At 45.4% G+C, this 23,155-nt stretch overlaps 1 protein-coding gene across 3 annotated transcripts in view; it reads left to right on the top strand.

Moving 5' to 3' along the window:
- The window catches only part of camk1da (calcium/calmodulin-dependent protein kinase 1Da), an 87,719-nt gene that overhangs the window by 38,286 nt on the left and 26,278 nt on the right, over positions 1-23,155 (top strand). Inside the window, exons 2-3 of one of the 3 annotated variants that reach the window (XM_061252208.1) lie at positions 592-723; positions 11,539-11,613. In XM_061252208.1, coding sequence (XP_061108192.1) covers positions 592-723; positions 11,539-11,613 — 207 coding nt within the window. Of the gene's footprint in view, positions 1-591; positions 724-10,626; positions 10,736-11,538; positions 11,614-17,692; positions 17,801-23,155 lie in introns of those variants that run through there. The other 2 variants (XM_061252209.1, XM_061252211.1) reach the window with 2 other exon arrangements.

Raw genomic sequence — 23,155 nt, 5'->3', positions numbered from 1 at the left:
CGGGGTTTATGAAGCGTGTTGACCGAGAGGACATGCAGAGGGAGTTGATAAGGAGGGACCGGATCACAGGCGCACGGACAGGAGCCTGTAGATAAGCGCGGGAGAGCGATCACAGGCCGTGGTGAAAACAGCCCTGACATTTAGGCAATTTTACCTCCAGCTGTGGGGCTCTGAGCAGCAACTGCTGATTGATCCAGCCGGGGGGAAGAGGAGGGGGGAGGGGATTTTACCCAGAGTTCCTGTTCTACCCTGGATGATTGTGGGTAATCACAGGCAAACTGCCTCCCCCTCATTCTTCCCTCCGTAAGAGGGGAAATGTGTTCATTCATAAAAAGCCAACTGCAGCTCAGTAGGCATGAATGAGCCAGGATTGGTGATATATCATCTTATTTTCCCCAATGGTCACTGAATGCTGAATGCATTTTTTTGGTTTGTTTTACCTCTGGTCTCTTACCTGCTTCCTCTCCCTGTTCTTCTACCTCTCCCTCCATCTTTTCCAATGTGCCCAATGTGGAGGAAGACCTTTCTTTATCCCTCTGTCTTTCTGAGATGAAGATTTAACCTCCCCCCCTCTCTCTCTCTCTCTTGCAGCGGGGCGTTCTCAGAAGTGGTCCTGGCTCAGGAGAAGAGCACGGGGAAGATGTACGCGGTGAAGTGCATCCCCAAAAAGGCCCTGAAGGGCAAGGAGAGCAGCATCGAGAACGAGATCGCCGTGCTCCGGAGGTGAGTGCCGTCGGACGCACCGCCGGGGGTCGCCATGGCAACGGGGCTGGCGGCCTCACTCCTTCATCACCGCGGTGGGAATTACACTTTAAACTTCCTCTCGTAATTCCCCTCTGCTCACCGGGAGCACTCTGCCTCGAGAAAAAAAAAAAACTTTTAACTGAAATGAACCTCGTCAAGCTTGGTAACAAGGACTGCTAGGACTTACAGTAATTCAAAAAACATTCTCATCAATCAATTCATCAGAATTTTTGGTTTTGGTCTGTAATAAATTACTGCCATTGAAAACCATACAAAAATGTGTCAATATTTGGTGGCAGTTCTGTGTTTTCTTAGGTTTCTGTCAGGAATTACATAAGTAAATGCAACGTTTTTCCCACTGGAGAAAGATATTAAAGGAGTAAGCGGATGTGTCTTCAGCGGGCAGTTCCTCAAGGTCCCAGTGCTTGTTTGGCAAAAGTGATTTACAGTCGGTATGAATGTAATGTGCTTATTACTCAGATTTATCCATTTATGCTTGTGTGTTTTCTGAAAGTCGTTTGGGGAAAAGTGTCTGTCTAAAGAGTACAGCAATATGCTGCCCTCAGGATACCACTTCTAATCTAGACACTACGTTTAATTTAATAATGTCAAGAGCAGGTTTATTATAACGAACAAGTAAGATAAGTACCTGATCTGCTCCTCGCTGCTGCCTATATATAGACGTCCTCCCAGGGACCCATGGGAGTTTTAGGTCATGTGACTCACCTCCATCATCACTGGCTTTCTGTAAGCCACCTGACACGCCCGGCCAGGGACCTGGTACTAATCCCTCCATATAACAAACAAAGACAGATGAGTCTGTTATCCAGCCGTGGCGGGGTTAGATAATACAGCTGGACTGAGTCCATATGGTGTCCTTTCTCTCTCTCTTTCTTTCTTTTTTTTGGCCCACAGGATGATTTCATCTAGCATTTTAGCAATGCTTTTTTTTTTTTTTTTTTTTTTTCTCTTGTCTGTAGTCGGTCAGCGTCACTGCTGTCACCACATTGTATGAACTGCCACTTTTAACTGTCCCCTTTTCTCCAGATTTGAAATGCCTAATTGCATACCGTAGGCTATTGATTGGGGAGGGTAAGTGCATGACCTCCTCTTAAACGTGATGTCAGTGGATTTACCCAAAATTTTAGTTCAATTTCTTACACCTATATATTTTAGGTGTTCTCAATTTTCTGTTTATATGCATTCATGTGCAGCTAACCCTGCAGACTTGCAGTTGCATGATTGACCAGCAGGGGTCGCTAGGGAATGATGAGACACAAATCCTGGGCAATGGTGCTCTCGGTGTACATGCGCTAGAAGAAGAACTGTGCCTTAACTGGATGAGCCACTGAAGAGCCCAAAAGGGCCGTGGTCTGATGCTGTTCCTGTAGCCATTTTGTTTTCTGATTATTGTTTGTACTTTCAAACTGCGGTGAATTTAGAAAGGAGAGAGTGTGAGGCTGTACTTAGTGGTTATTATAAAAGATGCTGAATGCTTTCATGGTGGGTGTGTGGGATTTGAGATATGAACTAGGTTGCAATTTAGCAAATTCATATATCCACTTTCCTGTACAGGATGTGAGTTGTGAACAAGTGGGGTGCAACTGTACTTTGTATCTTGTGTACACACAAAAATTTCGACCAGAACTGTGCAGTGTGTTTCCCACTGTATGTTACAAACCAGTATATTGAGTTTCTGTTGGCTTGGTCATCTTTAAATATTCAAATCTTTTTATCAAGTTGTTTTGGAGACCAGTGGAAACTGACTGCCCCTGGGCCTTATGGGACATCCATTCCCCACTCTCCCGACCCAGTGACCCACGACCAGGAGGATGGAGCCTCCACTCTCCTCCCTCTAGTCATGTAACACATTACAGTTAGAAGCAGAAAAATGTCAATTCACTGTGCTGCCCTGATGGATATCTCTCGGGGGACGGTTTAAACGATCTCGGTGTGAGTGGTCCCAGCTCCACTGCCAGGATTGGTTATTTCCCTGGTGAGCGGGGCAGGAGACGTGGCCTCCCCCCCGTGCTAAGTGCCCCCCTCCTCTCTGGCTGTCCTGACTGACTAGTGCTTCATGCTAAGTCCTTTTCTCAGATAGCTCCTCGCTGAAAGGACTATTGGTGTAGACAGATGACTCAGTTCTGCCTTTTAGTTATGGAAGCGCATGGCACATTTGTTTCATTTGAATAAATTGGACATTGTTTAGAATTTGTTTCTTCTTTCTGTGGCTTTGTTGGAAAATTAGTCATGCATGGAAATCGGTCAATGATGAGTGGAAAACATGCCGGTAGCAGACCTGGGTCAAATGCATATTTAAAATATTTCATTGCCCTTTTATACTTTTTATTTGAATTATTTGTGAAAAATATGACCAAATATAAGTATTGGATTGTTTGATATGTTTATGTGGGCTATATTAATTAGGTTACTTATTGAAAGCAATTACATAGCAAATATTGGAAACGTGGCATGTATAATTGCTTGGATTTGCATTTTTAATTTCATGGATGTGATTTTAAATAGTCTCAACATTTCAATGCCACAATGTCACCAACTCACTCAGTTACTTGCTCACTCACGTTAACCGGTCTGCCCCTAGTGGCAGTTAAAGGCATGGCAGGTCTTGTGCATTTTGGACACTGCTCTGGTTTCATATACACAGATTAATCTTAGCTCTGGACTAAATTGCGTTTTGTATGGAGAAAACTCCACCCAAAATTGAATTTGGTCTAGGACTACGGTTATTCTGTGCCTGCAAAACTGGCCCCATCTGTTCCTTTGTGTTAAAAATAGATGCATTTCATCAATTCATTTGACCATTTGAAATGCTATGTATTTTAGAAATACACACATTGATAAACATTTCATAAAACCTGCTACATTCTTGGGCACTGTATTAGATGAAAGTATACATGGATAAATATATACAAACATTCATACGTGCATTCAAACATGCAGCCGTGCGTAGATACTTGTGTTCATGCATACATCCAACCATACATGCACAGAATGTGTTGGTATTCTTATCTATTAATATCTTATCTATTACCTAACCGCATGCACACATGTATGCGCTTATGCATATCTACACAAAACCGCACTCACATCTGAAGTGACTCTCCCCAGCTCCACAGTTGCCCTCTCTTGTGGAAGTCTTCTTCCTTCTCCATTGGATATTTACCAGGAGGGCTTAAAGCGGGGAACTCGGTGACCTTGAGCCAGAGCGGATGGGAAATGAGTGTTCACCAGAACCGCCGGCTTTGCTGCCTCTCCCTGCAGGGACTGATTTTAATCATGAGAGCCTGAGAGATGAAATATCAGGGCTGAGTCGTGCAGGAAGGGCCGGGAACACAGTCTAATCAACTCCACAGACGCACTTCAGACCGGGGGGTGTTGTAGTGGAACAGGGCAAAACACGACCCATTTCATTCCGACTTAAATACCCGCTCGTCAATCCGACCAATGGTGCTGCAGTTCCCCAGCTGGCATCTGTCAGTGATTGGTGGGCTGATGTCGCAATGTGAAAGCCCAGCGTAAAACCTAATCGCCAGGATATTACAGTTATGTAACATGGTAACATTATGGTGTCCTTCATTTAGAAAAAGATCTCGCTCCATTTGATCTGTCTGGGGCTCGCCATGTTTAGCAGCTCTCTGCTGTACATTCGGAGATTTGGCCTTTTCGTTGTTTCAGAATGAAATGGCCCTCAGCTGCAGCAGCTCGTCGACTCATTCTTTCATCGGCTCTGCAAGCGCCTCCGACTTTCAACTTCAAAAGGATTACTTTCATTTTCTGTAGCCACAAGTACCTCATATAGAAAAAAAGCCATTGATGTAATTAAGAAGTCTGTTAGTGTCGCAGTAATTGGGTGAAAAGGACATCACTGTAAATAGATGTTTTTTTTGTTTTGCTTATTCTCTTTTATTGTTGCCACAGTAGATCATACGGATGGGCGATTCCATGGAATCAATAATCCCATGGGCTCATACAGAATCGGTACGCCAGGAGTGCTATAGCTTGACCTGTGGAGATAATTAAGAGAATTTATTGTTTTGATGGTCACCTGTCGATACAGAAAATGGCTTGCCTTTTGTGTGAGGAGACCTTTAGTCTGGTCGTTGAGTTGAAACCCTTATCTGTCAGATGGTGTCGGGTGTTCTGCCTCAGCCTTAACAATTACACCCCGGGGACCGTAGCCGTTCCTCCTTCATCCTGTGCCACAAAGAAGATCCCTCTCCTGTTTTCTCTCATTATCTCCTAGCAACAGGCCTGATCGACAGACCTCTGCATGCTTAGAGGGTCAGGGGCCACACTGCAGTGTCACTACGGTGATTTTACCTCGAGTTTTCAGAGGTCAAACTTCAGCCCTCTGACTTTGATTGGTGGAAAGATTACCTGCGGGAGGAAGATAATCTACCTGCGGTTGGAGGAAGTCCAGTGTGTCGGGGGAGGGGGTGTGGGCCAGAATAATTTAGATTCTGGGTGTGGCGTTGTGCCTTTTGTGGCTAGCAGCTGAAGTATGGATCTGTGCACTGCACGTTCTGCTCTGAGAAGATTGGAGTGCGGAGGCAGGAGACTGTTAATGACCGTGGACGTAATGTTCCTCCACCTCCCAGCTCAAGAGCTCTTTTCACTCTGTGGCAGTTATTCAGCCTCTCACCATCTGACAGTTATTCAGCCTCTCACCCTCTGACAGTTATTCAGCCCCTCACCGTCTGACAGTTATTCAGCCTCTCACCATCTGACAGTTATTCAGCCGCTCACCATCTGACAGTTATTCAGCCTCTCACCCTCTGACAGTTATTCAGCCTCTCACCCTCTGACAGTTATTCAGCCCCTCATCGTCTGACAGTTATTCAGCCCCTCATCGTCTGACAGTTATTCAGCCTCTCACCCTCTGTCAGTTATTCAGCCTCTCACCCTCTGACAGTTATTCAGCCTCTCACCCTCTGACAGTTATTCAGCCTCTCACCCTCTGACAGTTATTCAGCCCCTCATCGTCTGACAGTTATTCAGCCTCTCACCCTCTGTCAGTTATTCAGCCTCTCACCCTCTGACAGTTATTCAGCCTCTCACCCTCTGACAGTTATTCAGCCTCTCACCCTCTGACAGTTATTCAGCCTCTCGCCCTCTGACAGTTATTCAGCCTCTCACCATCTGACAGTTATTCAGCCTCTCACCATCTGACAGTTATTCAGCCTCTCACCCTCTGACAGTTATTCAGCCTCTCACCCTGACAGTTATTCAGCCTCTCACCCTCTGACAGTTATTCAGCCTCTCACCCTCTGACAGTTATTCAGCCTCTCACCATCTGACAGTTATTCAGCCTCTCACCCTCTGACAGTTATTCAGCCTCTCACCATCTGACAGTTATTCAGCCTCTCACCCTCTGACAGTTATTCAGCCTCTCACCATCTGACAGTTACTCAGCCCCGTTTCTGTTACCTTCCGGTCAGCTTTGACCAGTCAGGCCATTCTTCTCTGATCTCTCTCATTAATGAGGCATTTCTGCCCACAGAACTGCTGCTGTTTTCTGTTTTTCGCACCATTCTCTGCAAACTCTGGAGATTATTGTGCGTGGAAATCCCAGGAGATCAGATTCAGTTTCTGAAATACTCAAACCACTCTGTCTGGTACCAACATTCATTCTACAGTGAAAGTCACTTAGATCACATTTTATTCCCCGATTTTTTCAGATCAAAGTTAACTGAAGCTCCTGACCCGTATCTGCATGATGGTATGCATTGCACTGCTGCCACACAATTGGCCGATTAGGTAATCACATGAATAAGTAGGTGTACACTTAGTAATGAAGCGCTAGAGGTTTTAGAGGTTTGGATATAATGGACAGCATTTATATAGTGCTATTTTCCAGCAACTAGGGCTGCACAAAGCAGTTTACAATTAATGCCTCTCATTCGCCCACTCACACACACATTCACACACCAACCGTGAGAAGCTGCCATACAAGGCACCAACCAGCTTGTTGGGAGCAATTATGGGTTAGGCGTCTTGCTCAGGGACACCCAGAGCCTGGGACTGAACCCGGACTGTCATCATCTATGGAGTGGAATGAGTGTGATTGATTGATTGAAATTATTGATATATTGAATTGTATTTTAAAAGAATGATAATGATATATAAGAGGCTTATTTCCATTGTGCTCCTTTCAGGGGTGGGGAGTTGCGGAGAGGGAGCGGGGATGGGGCTTTTCCGCCCCATTTTTGATTATGGTGAACAGGCTTATGGGTCATTTTTATTCTCGCCTGCTTTGGCTTGGGTGCTTCTGTCCCCCTCCTGGCTAATAGTGCATGATACCTATTATTTCACCCCTGTGCTGCAATCAACAATGAACCAAATGCTGTTATTGGTTGTGTTGATTAGGATGATAGGATGAGTCAGAGTCAGAAAAAGAGTTCCCTAATTTGGGGCTTCACGTGGCACTAAAATTGTCTGAAGTCTTGTGTTTTGAAGGCGTACAGTACAGCATATTAGTAGCTGCTGTCCTAATGTATGCAGAGCGCTCATTGTCCAGTCTTGGGTCCGCTTTCCACGTCTCTCTCGGTCCCTTTTTTCTTTTGAGCCGCTTTAATGAACAGAGGTGGCGGAGAACAAAAGCGAGGGATGCGTCGTGCCACAGCATCTGCCTACTCCCTCTCCAGCCGCTGCCCACACGCCCGGCGGAGCCTGGCGAACACGCTCCTGATGCGCCGCACGCGGCCCCTCTGCCTGCACGTAAACGCGGCCCTGTGATCTTAGAGTGCGCTATTCACTCCGCGAGTCCTGCTGCATCTCATCAACGTCTTTTCATTCTTCTCTCTTTATGCGCCTTTTTTGTTGTTCTCTTTTGTTTTGGTTTTGCCTGTTCTTTCTACCAGGTGTGGGGTAGGAGTGTTACTGTCGCAGTACCCTTTGGGTCGCCCCCTTTAGAGTGCAACAAACGTAAACACTTGAAATCCCTCCTTTTTTACCCATACCGTAGATCAGACCGAAATGAGCAGTGGCTTTCATGTGTACACTGTATCAGACAACCTGCTATACAATTAGCTTAGCTTACTTGTGCTGCTGAGAAAAGGCATTAAAGCTGTATAAAGTGCTAGCATATCTAAGCATCTCACTGAGCGCTTGGCTGCGGTGGTCTGAAAACAGGCCCGAGGGCGTAAAAGCTGTACGCTGAGGATCCTGGTCCAGAAAGGCTTTGTAATTCTTCCTCTGAAGTGCAAGAGAGAGCAATGATTCTGAACGCTTAATCTGCCGTGGTTTATTAGCTCTCCCTCCGCTTAATTTCAGCGTGTTGTTGTGCGCTCCTCAGACACAACAGCACGGGCGCCGATCAGAAACTGCCTCTCATTCTGTGCAAATAGCTGGTTTATGTGTACATGCACATTTACCATAAAGCAGTTGCCATGGTGAAGCATGATTGGGGAGTCAACGGTGTCAACTGCGAGGGAGGAGAAGAGAGAGCGAGAGAAACCACTGCTTTTTCATCCTCCTTTCTCTGTCGCTTTGCACAGTGACGGAAGGTTCTGGAAAGATACTCCTTTTAAACGGTAATCACAGTAATACCAGGCATTATCGGTGCAGGGGTTGCCTGGTTAACATTGTAAACATATGCTGTACAAATTAGACACGCGGACACACAAACACGCATGAGCCTGCACACTCTCACTTGAACTCTGTGACGGAGAGCATTTATCGCTTGACAGCAGCAGTGTGGTGCTGAAATCGTGCCTCATCCGTATCCGACCCCTCCGCTCCCACTACAGCGTAGGGACACACTGGGAAGCCTGCGAGGAGATGGGCTCCTATCTGTGGGACCTTAAATCAAACAAACAACAAATTGAGTGGATTTATATGATAATCCGTTTGTGCTACAATATTCAGATGTTCATAGTTGCATAAATGCCTCCAGCCCTCTCTCAAGACTGAGACTATTCAGCACTGCCAGGAAACAACCGACAGAGGACCACGTAAATCTCCCAAGTGTTACTTTCTGATGGGTCTCATTATAAACTGCATTTCAACTTGAGGAGAGGCTATGGAAAGTGCTTCTTTCTCGGGTCAGGTCATTTGGCCGGAATCTTCTAGACACAGCTAGAAGATTGTCTGATGTCTTTGTCCATTCCGTGGCAATGGCTTTAATCTTTCAGAGAGATGATGTGAACAGGGGAGAGGTGTAATAGCTCACACCTTGGCGAGTGGATATTGCAGTGTACAGTATGATGCTAGGACAGAATGTAATTTTGTGGTGTTTTATCAAGGAAGGGGGTTAAACAATCACCCACCTCTTCAGACAAACTGCAGGAGTAATGGAGAATAGAACATTTTCTTGAATTGTGTCTTACACGTTGAAAATCGTGTCATTGCACTTTGCAGCTCAGGCTGTGATGAGGGACACTGAGTCAGGGTAATTCTACACGCTGTGAGCCTGATTCGTTCAGCGTCAAATGGACAATGTGTTCGTACAGTTTCACTGACCTTCAGCAACCCCACTTCCTGTTTAGCACTGAGCTCCAAGAGAAGCCTGTACAAACTCTAATGTTCTTCAGATTAGATTCTTTGCTTCAATCCTTCCCCTTATTGATACACAATGATCGAGATGGTATCGGAGTCACGCTCATTGATTTGTGAGGTAGATGGCTCACCTCAGAATTGTAAAATATTGATAAAAATGTTTAAATCACTGCTGGTAGGTACACTAACGATAATGTACTTGCATTATGGTTAAACTTATGTTCCTCAGATCTCAGAACAAGTTAAACCTTTTGTAAAGCATTAATCTATTATCTAAAAAAGGGTTATTAAAAAAAGAGAGCCATTAGCGCTGCTGATTTTCCATCTGTAATTAAGGTTGTCATTGAAACATAGCTAATGTAGCACTTTACTTGAACCCTCTGACATAAGGCTGACGTACTGTAACACTGCCATACACGACATAACAGCTATCATACTAGTTTAATGATAAAAAAGTACTTTGACATAATCTGACAGCCATCTTGTGACAGGCTATATCAGCCTTATGGCGAAGGGTTCAAGTAAAGGGTTACAGAAGTCGTATCTGATGTACCTGTGTGTTAGAGACCTCTTCAGTGCGGCCCCTTAAATACCCACACCTGGAAAGCCACATACTCCAGACCCATGAAACTAGTCAAGTGCTGCCTGTCAGTCCACACGGATGGGAACTCCACATTCACCCGTGATCGTTCTTGCTCTGGTCGGTTGGACAGCACTTCTTGTGAATGTGAACCAGCTAAAGGCACGTTGAAGAGGCGTTGCAGCAACACAACAGTAAGACAGCCCTGCTGTGAGACTGCTTTGTACTGGCCGGGAGTTTGTATTGTTACGCTCAGCCTGGCGAACAGCAAATGTTGACTGTTGTGGAGACTGGTTCATTGAGCCTTCTGTGTATATTGAAGACTTGTCTCCCCAGTTTTATTTGCTGTCTGGAATGTGGCTTGTACTGTGTTTCCCAAACCTCACCCTAGGGATCTGCACCCCCTTCTGGGTATTTGAGGTGGAACACATAAGGTAAGCAAGGAGACATTTGGGAACAACTGATGTACTGAACAGTGAACTTCACCCATGGCAGGGGTGCCCAATCATGTGCCATGGAGGAACCAGAATATGCAGGTTTTCACTCCAACCAATCACTACACCAGCTGATTTCTCTAATTAGTCCCCTCCTCTCTGATTGAAGGTGTGTTAATTAGTGAAATCAGCTGGTGTAGTGATAGTTTGAGATGAAAACCTGCATACGTTCGGCCCTCAATGGCTCATGGTTGGGGCCACTGACCCACAGCAGTAATGGGACTCTCCATGGAATGTTTTTGGTTCAAATCTAGAGATTCTTCTTTTGGACAATTTTATTAATTCTTTTATTAGTGTTATTTTTATGGCAGTGCGGCATCGTGGTTAGGAAACTTGGTTTAAAACCGTGCGGTTGCAGGTTCAGTCCCCGGATGGTAAAGCCATTATATCCCTGAGTGAGGTACTTAACCTGAAGTGCCTTACTAATAATCACGTCAGCAAAATGTCTGGAATGTAAATGTAATTTCTGAATGCGCTGTCCAAACTCTTTGTGAATACCATTTAAAGTGATGAATCCCTGGGATTTTAAAATGTCCTTTCAGTTCTAGTGTACAGTATGATTTCTATTGGCACAGACAGCTTTTGCCTGTGGCAAAGGATATTTCGGATATTTAGAAAAGTTTCTGATGACCTGCCAGCTTTTGCGATGGGCAGTTTTGGGCCAATCGGTGTTTGTGGTCTAAAGCCAGCAAATGTGCTTCAAGTAACTCCAGAACAGCTTGTAGTGCTCCATGATGCCAGGTTGTATGTGTGCATATTACTTTCTTTCGAAAAAAAAAAAAAAAAAAAAGTAACATTATTTTTTATGTTATTTTTGGATACAGAAATCTGCTATGTTTGTTTGTTTATAATTATGGATAGCCATGATAAAATGAATCTAGTCAAAGAACATCTGTAAACATCACAGTGCTATATAAACTGCTTTTCTGAGTTACCTGAAATGCTGTATATTCCCTTGCTTTAAACCACAATCCCAAAGTGATAGTAGCCATTGTAAAGGTCTTCAGAAACCTGACTAAATATCTAAGATCCTTCTTTGCTCATAAAAACAGTAAGAACTGTTGAGTGTGTAAATGCAGTAATGATCATTGTAAACAGCTGGATGCAGAAATATAGATTTCTGTAAAATGATGCTGTGCGTTGAGGTTTACTTACTCTTTCACAGACCATCATCAACTGAATTCTCTCTTTTTTTCCCCTTAGAATCAAACACGAAAACATCGTTGCCCTGGAAGACATCTACGAAAGTTCCAATCATCTATACCTGATTATGCAACTGTAAGTACTCAACTATCCCGTGTTACTCCATGTCTGTCAGACATAATACCGCCTTGTCTTCACACCACCTTTCAAAAGTATGAGCTTCCAAGTATGCGCGCACACCAGGCACCAGGTATTTCCGCCAAGTCGACTAGTGAATAGGCCTTCGGAATAGACTTGCCTTAGTCCTGTCATGCGTCTGTTGAAAACTCCCCGACACAATGCGGCCATTGTGGCTCCAGTCAATCACGGTAATTAGCTGGGTTTGAGGACGAAGGGCTGATGAGGAGTGGAAACGCAACACGCGACACGGTTCCGCCCACCGCACGCCGAGCCGGGGAACATAATAAGAGCTGAACCCTGGCGGAGGACTAATAAACACGGGAGTGGCCCTGGCCCGTGGCATCGCTGGTCTGTGATTAATGTCCCTGCGCAGTTTCTCAAATGTTAAGCTGGGGCTTTCGATCAGCCGCATGGGAAATGCCAGGTCTTAAAAATTTAATTAACCGATTTCATTGACCTCCAAGGGGCACTATGTAACGCTTTACTTTTTCAGTAAATCACAAACAGAAGTACAATATACATTTTACAAGATACAAAGTGCAACACCATCTAAAAACATCAAGTTGACCGGTCAATAGCAATGAAGAAAATTGGATATTGCATGCATTTATATGTATAAAATGTATAGAAAGAGAAATAAATAAAAATGCAGTGAAAAAAGACAGGACTGTGTGTCAGTCTGGTAACAGTTTATGTGCTCAGCCTTTCTATTTAATGATGGAGTGATTGTGGTGAAAGGAAAGAGGCATTGTCTTTGTCATAGTCATAAGAGCAAAATATAATATGTAACACTCTTCTTCTGTTTCCTCAGCCTTCAGATCGGTGTATCCACCATTGTCCGTAAACTCAGCAGTTCTGTGTGAAATGTGCCTGCGTGATTAATGCAGGGAGAGTGATTCAGGGCAGGATGAACCCAGGTATACCGCACACCACTAATTTGTCTGCGCTGTGATCCAATCAGAAAGCTTGAGATATACGAGTTTCTTTTACGGTATTACAACTGGGTCATTCAGTAATATAGCCTTCAGCCAGTGACGGGTTTCACCTCCTTTTGACTGTGAGTGGAGTATCTGTAATAGAATCCCGTGGAGCGAGTCTCTTGGGCTGAAGGAATCTTCCCTGGGAACTCTCGCACCTGTCACAGGTGTGCAGGGTTGATCCTGCGAAGAGCAATGTTGCAATAATACCATCCGTTCTCTCACGGGGTTTAGCTAAAAACATTCTCTGCGCACACACAACCATATGCCCGATGTTCTGTGGGAATACTCGGAAGGATAATATCCTCAGCTATTTTCCCTAAAGGTTTTCCCTCTGTTCGGAGAGATCGTGTAGGAGGGTCAGTGCGCGGAAGCTGTTGAGGAAATCAGGAAATCTCCATTCTTTTCCTCTTTCCCCAGATAAAGATCTCTCTCCCCGTACAGCCAGTGCAGACGGATTCTGACTCATCCCGCAGGTTATCGTAGTGCTAAACCATTTATGCCTCAGTTTTCCAGCTCCGTAATGATGCGATAAGCAGCAGAGTCCAAGATGGCTATGGCAGCATGGTAGCATTGTGCTCAGTACACTATTATTTGATCATTTCACAACATTAGAAATGGTGAAAAAAAAAAAACCCCATAAATGTTAAAATATGGGATTAGATTACAATTGAATTAGAAAAAAAAAATGGATTTCCTCTAGCGGTGTAATTGTCCTGGGCTAATGTGATTATGGCAGACTCAATGATGAGGAATCAGATATGGACTGCTGTCTGTGAGCCTGGCCAGTGGCGTGTCTTCAAAAATGAAATCCTTGACAGATAATGGTAAAGACATCTTCGTTTCTCTTTAAATGGGGTGCAGTGAGATTAAGCCGGCTGATTGGATCGGGAGAGTGGAAGACATGGCCCGTCCTTATGTGCGACTGTCTCTTAACATTGCACAAGCGTTTCTCCCAGGCCGGGGTATGGACGTGTCTGACACGAATACAGAGTCTCTCCTGCCTGCCTCGCCGAACAGCATCCCTGAGTCACGGCACTGTGAGAGGAGGGGAGAGAAGGATGAAATTCAATTTGTTCACATCACAGACAGGGGAAAACTGTACGTGCGCGTATATTTTCAGACCTGTAGCGGTACCAAATTATTCCGAGCAGTGCTTCTCAAACTCTGCCCCAGGGGACCACTCAGTATGCTGGTTTTTGTTCCGACCGCAACGGTACTCCCAGAATTTTAACAAGCGGTTATTTTTCTTAATTATGCTTTTTATTTTGTTTGGAGGGGTTGTTTACCCTCTAAAGCCACATTAAGTCAGAAATAGCTATGCATGCAATGAAGAACCAAAGTCCCATATTCACACTGTGTTTGTTGTGCCATACTGCATACAAAGAGGTAAAAAAGAATGAACTGATTAAATTAAAAACTGAGGTGAATCAATAGGCTCCTAATTGGTGAAAGGGTGGACATCTGGCCACTAAAACTGACCATTTCTCGTAGAAAATTAAGAACTCTGACAAAGCAAGGATAATGAGCCAATCCTACATTCTCAGTTCAGGAAAATGTAAACGCCAGTATTCGATGACTTTCATTAACAAGCGTTTGGCTGTAAGAAAAACCATCCTTCACAGCGGTCCCCCAGGACTGAGTTTCAGAGCGAAATGGGTATGTTTCCCGCTCGGAGGCACGCGGTACCGTGATAACTTCTCGTAGTGTTATTCAACAGGGCTAAATCCTGTAAGAAAGAGAGAGCTGGATGAAGGGAGAGCGAGAAAGAAGAGAAAGAAAAAGCTTGTCATTAGTGGAATGTGTTGTGAAGACCGGAGCTAGCAGTAACACAAAGAGCTGCTATTGCAATGGTGACACACACGCACATACACACACAATGGCAGGGTTATATGAGAGAAACACTCCTGAGAACCACCCCCCTCTCTCTCTCTCACACACACACACACACACACACACACACACCCTTACAGCACTTGCTCACACTGCTGAGGGGACATGGATAAGGCTTTTTTTTTCTCCTTTTTTTAACAACTAGCTGCTACAAATCACAAGACTTTCCAGTCAAACAGCTGGCAAGCTAAAGTGTGCTCAACAGTGCATTTGGGGATTTTGTTTGTAATTGTAAAAAGAGGGTGCAGTGAGTGCTCATGTGGAAAGGGGGTTTGTCGCTGCTGTGAACAGTCTTTAAGCTTGGAGAATAAAGAAAGATGCGTATGAGAATGTAATCACATTCCTTAGAAAATAAATGAAATCCTCTGGTAGCCATGTTGGGGCATTTTACTGTGGTCCAGTAAAAATAATACATCCACATTCAGACACCGCCATATGACCAATGTACCGCATGCGTCAGATTGGGCCATACCGTGTGTGGTATGGCTGGGTACTGCCTGGTACAAAGGGCCACAGTAAACACTGTGCACACAATCAGTCACGTCTTGTACACGAGCCCAAGGGAGATGGAGTAATAAATGCGATGAGAAGTTATTGACATTAGTGAGCAATGCCATTTGGTAGCTGATTTTTTTTGCCATCAGTACTGTGACTCACGCTGTGGTTCAGGCTAAGAGGGGCCTTCCAATGTGGGAAGGGAAGTAACAGATCGGGCCGATAAAGGCAAAGATTTTTAACCATTTCAATTATTCACATGCTTCTGGTGCGCCAGACATTCGTAGCGCCAAGCTGTTGATAAACAACTGCGCCACATTAACAGAGATTGGGCAAATTACTGTGGGTTTTGAAGCGTGAGCCCTATTCCTGTTTTAATGTTTATACTGGGCTAACCAAATGCTTCATTATGGCTTTTTGTTGTTATGGATGTTTATCAAAGTGTATTCATAAATTTGAGTATGCTTTTAACCAAGCACATTTGACTTGCATTTTATGATTTAGTAATGTTGCGTATGCAGCCAATGTTCTGGGAGCTCCTGTTACTCAGGTCGATGCATTTTAAATCTTCCTGGATAAGAGCTACAGCTAAATGACTACAATGTCATGTGTAAAATAGCAGGTATTTTAGTGGCTACCCGAACAGTGACTGCATACTCAACATTACTAAAGCATTAAATTTGCTTACTTAGAAGCACACAAAAAAAATCATGATTACACTCGGATAAATACCCACAGCAGCAACAAGCCATAATTAAGCATTTAACCACCTCGGTGGGAAACTAATGTGAAATGATTGTGTGCGGCCACCATTTTGGCTCCGGCGTGCAGGCTGAAGTGCCGTGCGTAGCGAAGGTAGACCATCAGGCCTGAGCAGCGCGCCAGGTCTGTGACGGATGAAGCAGCGCTGTCAGACCCGCGGGGATGGAAGTAACGGAGAGCCTGTCCTTTCTGCTCTCTCAGGACTTTTCCTCTGATGGAGAAGGGCCGACTCGCTCTCCATCCCCCCCGCTCGCCCAGATATTGCGGCATTAATCAGAGTGAAGTGCTCTCCGCAGCGTTTTCACCGAGCCCGCGGATAAATGTGCTCAGCGCAGCGACCGAGCCCGATGATGCCCCTGCAGCGGAGAGACCGGAGATGGCCAGGGGATGAGGGGGGGGGGGGGGGGGCGGGGGGCAGCGAGGGGCTGGGGGGAGGAGGGGGACAGCGAGGGGGTGGCGGGGATTGGGTAGGGCTGGGGGGGGGAATTGGGAAGTGACTTGATATTGAGATGCAGTTGAGCGGGATTTGAAACGGGATGTCTCCGGTTCTTTTGTCTCACGGATCATAACCACGGTGCTGCACAAGCATTTTCCCCCCAGGCTGTTTTCCAGACTATTTCAAATCTCGCCACCAAGACCATTAACAGGTGCCCATTTTTAGTGTCGTTTATGACTTATTTTTGTGAAATGCTTACCAGTTCTATATTATCCAGTTGCACTACAAATTTTAAGCTCAAATAAAAGCTTAAAGGAGGAGTGCTCCATTAAAGGCAGCCAGTAGCCATGCCACCATGGACCCTGGCCCTGTCAAATGGCTGAAGCTAATCCGCTGGGATTTTGGCTCATACAGTACTTCAATAGCAGACCTTCAGAGAAAGCTAGGTTCCTGCTGGAAGTGGTGTTGTTGCTGGGCCAGTACGGAGGTGATCGTCCCTCGAAACCGAACGCATCTCAATGTCCCATTGCGTCAGCATGGGCGTGGAGCTGCAGAAGGTACTGTCTTTCTGACAAGACATTAAGCCCAGGTCCTGACTCTCACTCTGGTCTTTAAAAATCCCGAGGTACTTATTGCTGAGTAGGGAGTTCCCCGGTGTTCTAGCAAAATTCCCAGTATGTTTTTAATCACCCTGGCCAATTAATTATCCCCTGGTTTAATTGGCTTTTAGACTTTCCTCCCGCTCATCTGAGCTAATGTGTGTTGAGAGCCCTGCTGTAAAATGGCCGCTGTGCATAACCCAGGTGGGTGCTACAGGTGGTGGTTAAGATGTGTTTCCCCATTCATTGTGAACCGTTAAGATCGAGAAAAAGCATCATATGAATGCCGGTCATTATTATTAAATGTGTGCTCGTCAAGCACTTTAGCCACTAGACCATTAGGCTGCCCACACTTGACAATGCATATGTTTCGAGACCATAGTGGACCATCGTTAAAAAACGTTTCGATCTTCCGTTGTCATTATCATTATCATCGTCATCATCACATTGACAGCCCATGCATTTCTCCGTTATCGCAGTTAATTTTGATAAAAGAAACCCAAAGGTGGGATCGACTAGGTTATCATGATCCACATTTAATTTACTGAAGCGTCATCAACATACTCACCGCTGGGAACCAAATGAATGATCAGACCTCCCGAGTGGACAGGCTCCGCAGACGCAGAGTGACTGGAGATCAGCTAATTATGGTCATCTTATGCAAGTCCTTATGCAACGCTGAGGAGCAACAGATTTCTCCCCCGTTATTAAAGCCGTTTTGTTATTTCAGCGTCCGCGTCCGCTGATTGCTCCATGGTTCCAAGGCAGCGAATTTAATTAAGTATTTCATTCTCCGACAGGTTGAAACGCAACGTTCTCATAACTTGCGGCAGCGTTGCGGCCGGCTCTGCATTTAGATTAACGTTATGAGAAGGACGTCAAGCAAACCCGCCGTCAAAAGGTCGGCCTGGTTACTTCCTTAATTTGATCGAACTTGGGTTTCCCTGATTAACGCGCGATCTTAAATTGGAACGAATAATGTAAGAAGCCGGTGATTTATTATTTTTGTTTTTGTTATCCAGTCATTTCCGATCATGTGTTTCACACGCTGCCAACTTCGTTCTACCGGACGCTAAAGGGTGTTGCGTCAGCTTCATGTCGAGTGGCAGGTCTCAATTAATTTTTTTGTCCCCGTTTTCAGCGGAAACTTTGAATATTAATTTGCCGGAGCTCTAATTGGATCCGTCTCCATGTCTGTAACCAGGGGCACTTGGGTTCAAACCCTCGTGTTAATGAGTGCACTGTGCAAGATGAATATTTAAGGACTATCACTCTGTCCTGTTAGTGTTTAATAAAACAGATTATGATGAGAGATCAGATGTGGTGCGTTATCTCCCCCCTTTGTGTTCTTTCATCAGCTAAGACAGTGGAGTCAAACCTATTGTTTGGATGTCAGTGCGGCAGTTGATAGATAAACATCTTCTTTATGTTTAAATGGCAGACAGTGTGGTCATGGATTAGGCTTCATGGTTGATAAAACCGGGCGACACTGTGATGCAGTGGATAGCACTGTCGCCTCACTGTGGGTTGGTCCCAGGGTTGAGCTTCACTGAGGGCCTTTCTGTGTGGAGGTTGTGTGTTCTCCCCGTGTCTGTGTGGGTTTCCTCCGGGTACTCCAGTGTCCTACCAGTCCAAAGACATGCCGTAGACTAACAGGAGACACTAAATTGGCCGTAGGTACGTGTGTGAGTGAATGGTGTGTGGGCCCTGTGATCGATTGGCAACCTCTTCAGGGTGTAGGTCTATTCCTACCTCTCGTCCTGCCCCCTGTCCCTGACCAGGAATAAGCGGTTTCAGAAAATGGAGAGATTGATAGTTATATAATATAGCAATATTAAATTGCTTCTAATTTAATTGAGGTTTAAATATATTCTTATTTCTTTTGGATATTTCCTTGTCTCAGGAAGTTAATATTCAGTGCATTTGTGTATATGCAGTGATTAGGTGTAGGAACTCATTGACAGTGATACAGTAATTATATGATTTCTAATGTTAATTACCATCCAGTGCAAGAGTAAGTTACTTATATAGCATATAACCTGTAATGTAAGTTTATTGAAATCATTTTCAATACCGATGCACTTTACTTAATTTTGTATAGGAAAAGCTCAAAATGGTCGCTTGCATTTTACAACAGCCAAAGTTAAGTAGAAATGTCGGTTGAGTCCCATTGATGAGACAGTGCTCGAAATGGCCTCAGATTTCAGGCTGGCAGCGGACCTGGTTTGGAAGTGGGGAGGATGAATGGGATCAGCATGTGACCGTGGCTCGTGATTAATTATCCTGACCGGAGCGGCGTTCCCCGTCGTGCGGTGGTGGAGCGGAACATCCCCTCCGGCCCCTGGGCGACCATCTGCCTGCCCAGAGCTCCCAGTGCGGGGTGGTGCGGGGTGGGGGGAGGATCCACCGCCTGCAGGACGGCTTGCTCATTCGCCAGCGCAACGTTGGCCGGACTCCGCGTAGCGCCGTCTGTTCCTCATGGTGGGTCTCGCACCCTCTGCTCCCCTGCGGCCAGGCTGGCTGGGGGTGCGAGGGACCTCACAGAGGGGGGTACGATGGCGGGGGTAAGCCGAAGGCCCTGGTGCCTTCCCAGCCCCCCATGGGCTGCAGTGTGGCCTACAGACCCTTCGACCTCTTGCTTCGCTTCATTATATCCCACCGCATTCGTTTAGCAGACGCTCTTATCCACAGTGACTTTGCGTGTAAGAGAATGTAAATGCCTGCACCTCAGCAGCCTGTCTAATACAATTACCTCACCAACCGGCATATGCGACATGACTGAGGCGCTGACACGGATAACATGCATAACGTTACATGTTCCCCCCGCGTCAGGGCTGGGGAGATGTTCTGTAGGTTGTTACGTTACATCACATCAACCATCAGCTTAGCTTGCAGACACCATCACCTTCTTTAGTTCGCATGTGGTTATGGGATGGAGCTGTCGATGCTTAGGGGGAACCATGTGAACTTTCGCTATGTGTTGACCAGCATCTTTGCAGAAGCGGACCGTGGTTATGGGATGGAGCGGTCAATGCGTAGCGGAACCATGTGATCTTTCGCTATGTGTAGATGACCAGTCTGCTTCTGCATCCTGTGTGGACATATCCTGTTTCTAGCCAGACCTGAAATGGCTTCAGTTCTGTACTGTTTCCATCCCCTCAGCATGCAGTTGGTCTAAAGATGCTGTACTAATCCTGGCTGGATGTCTGGGTGCCCAATATGCTGCACTACTGTCGCACAAAATATGAAACCATCACCTTCCGGTGGGGAATCCCACTATATTCTTAGCCTTGGGCTCGAGTGCTGCCATGTTTATTTCTGAGCATAGCCTTGCCAGAGCACTTGATATTGATTTATATATTCGCTATTTGTCTCGCTGAATGTTTTTTGAAAGGATATTTAATTAGACTAAGGAGACTATTTTAAGGAGTCTAAGAAACAGCAGATTTGCACAGGCCCCATATTACTTAACCCTTACTTTAAGTATTTTGGGCTAGATGTCCGAGTGTCCAGTCCATGGGCATGATTAATGAGTTGTGAAGGTCAGTTATAATATGAAATGCCTGGATGTCTGAATCAGCAGTGTTTTCTCTGTAAGTGACAGTTTCTGTGTTAATGCACAATGTTAAAATAGGAAAATGACCTACAGTGAAATGGCCCTATGTGAAAATAACTCTATATAACTCATTGTGTTGTAATTATTTCTCTTTTTTGACATGTTTACTGGCATCGCGAGTGATAGCTTTATGTTCCTTCTGGTGTGAAATTCATTCATTTAATTATGAAACTGATGGTATTGTTCCTGTTTTTTAGAAGCCTCTGTACCAGAAGAGGGAGCTATGAATCCAGTGAGCGATGCATATTCTGTTTATTATGCTGTATTATATTTGTTGTTTTAGACACAGATTATCATTCAGTGAAAGTCATGCTGAATGGAGACCCTTCACTCCTATGATTCTATGTAAGTGTCCTCTAAACTGTTTATCTGATAAGGAAGACAAAGTAAGACGTTATAACCTTGCTACTGCGGTTAGTTTTAGTGATGATTTCACACAGCTTATCAGCTGCACACATTAGTCTGCCTGAGACTGCATTTGTCTGTTTTTATCTGATGCTTAAACTGGATGAGATGAGCACCCTCTAGTGGTGAAGTATATGTATACACACACACACACACACACACACACCCATATTCTCACCCACACACACACACACACACACATATACACACACACACACGCTCACACACATATATACACACCCTCACACGCAAACATACTTGCGCATGATCACACATACACGCACCCACACACACATACACACACATGCTCACGCATATATACACACACGGTCACACAATTAACATAACTGTTGATACCACGAAGCAGGCAGGAGTTGACCCCACTGCAGTTGCAGTACATTAAGTGGTATATGAGCAAATGCGTGTCAAGTCTTCTGCGCTCACCGCGCATTACAGACAGGAACGCAGCGTAATGAGACACGACCGCAGCAGCCCCGCCCACTCCGCGCCTGCCGGGTTACCAGAACGCTCTCTCCGCCCGACGCGCCGGTGTTAATGTCGCCCGCTAAGTGCTACAAACGATAGGCTTGCACTTAGGAAGCTGGCCTCTCGTTTGACGGGTGGCAGGGGGGAGAAAAACATCGGCGCATCGTCCACGCGAAGGTTCTCACAGGGCCTGGATAACGCTGCGCTGACTCATACAGACTGCCTCGTTCGGAGAGGCGTGTAATGCGCTAACCGGGGCCTGTGGGCTGGCTGTGCAAAGGTGGGATGGGAAATGAAAGCAAAGCAAGAAGGTCTCTTCACTGTTACAGTACTGTATGTGGGTGGCAGCGAGAGTTGGTGTCACTGTGTACTAACTTTCGCTAAATGTGACCTACAGTTAGCAGGAGTGGCGCGTCGCTGCTAGGCTGTTCGGTGTCTTCAGCATCAGTTTAGGAACCAGTTTAACCATCTGAATTCTTTACCCACAATTCCCTTTTACTTTCGTTCGATGTGACCTGCAGTTAGTGCAAGTAGCGCTACCAGGCTACTCAATGTCTCCGGCATCAGTTTGGAAACCGGATTAACCAACCCCTGAATTCTTTACCCACAACAATTCCCTTTTCCATCACGCTGTCCGTCCCCAGACCTATTAAATGGGTGAGTGTGCGTCTCCGGCGACCAATAAACACGGGTCTAATGTGACTTCCCTCTGGGACGCAGTGCCGTTACCTCAGGAATGCGGTACATTTTCCCTGTGGCTTGGAAGAGGTTTAATAACCCGTAATCTGGGGGCTCCAAAACAGCAAACCTGTTATTTTTAAGAGGGGGGTTCTTTCCCTTTCTGCCCAAACATAGGCTGAAAAGCATATCCTCCATGAATTTGGGTGGGTGGATAAGATGCCTCTACAACGAAATTCATCTGCTACCTATTTTCACCCCGCAGTCAACCAAGTTAGAAGAGTTTTGTTATGTGATAGCCTCCCTGCTGAAAAACTCTCAACATGGTTTGACCAGCTCAAGCTGTGTTTTAAAACAGATGGTAGCTGGTTGACCAGTTCAGACCAGCTCCGTACTCAACATGGTTTGACCAGTTCGAGCAATGTTTTGAAACAGCTGGCAGCAGGAAATTTTAAGATGGTCCTAGCTGTATTTTACAGGAGGGATTTTTTTTTTAAAATAAACACTACCTGGAATTGATACTAGAGGAAACTGGGTTCATGTCTTCTCTTGTACAGTTGCTGAAGCATTGTACTGGAAGATATAATGTTTTGATACCATACTGACAGCACATAAAATGGAGTCTTAACTCCTGGTCTCTCGGCAGCCTGTCTCTCCCATACGTTTGCCATTAGAGGAGCGCAGGCACACAGACAGTGGGCGAGGCTGTACAGGGTATCGTTTATATGTGCTGTTTGTGCGGCCGATGCGTTCGGCAGATGTCTCTGCTGAGCTCTCTCACCTCAGCTACTCTAGTGCTAGTTCGACCGCCGCATCGATTCTCACAGGTGAACCAGTTAGAGTTCCTCGCTGGCTGTAATGGCTCCCCCGTGAAGTCTCCACTGTCCGCCATTTTAATTCTCGTGACAGGCACGGCTCTGCCTTTTGTGGATAAGACTAGCCCAGTTGCTGTTTTATAAAACCCTGGGAAGGTTGTGTTCTCTGGCTTTGAAGCATATCAGCTCTGCTGTGCACCACTGCTCAAGAGTTGAAAAAGGAGAAAAAATGAGTGCATAAAGAGTATTCACCCTCAGTTTTTCTACAGCTGGCCATAGTACCACAGTACTGTATCTATTTATGTCAGCTGTTTCCCCCTGTCTGTATTGAGTAG

Source organism: Conger conger, chromosome 8, assembly GCF_963514075.1.
Source record: "Conger conger chromosome 8, fConCon1.1, whole genome shotgun sequence".
Classification (NCBI taxonomy): Eukaryota; Metazoa; Chordata; class Actinopteri; order Anguilliformes; family Congridae; genus Conger; species Conger conger.
This window is presented reverse-complemented; position numbering and strand designations above follow the sequence as displayed.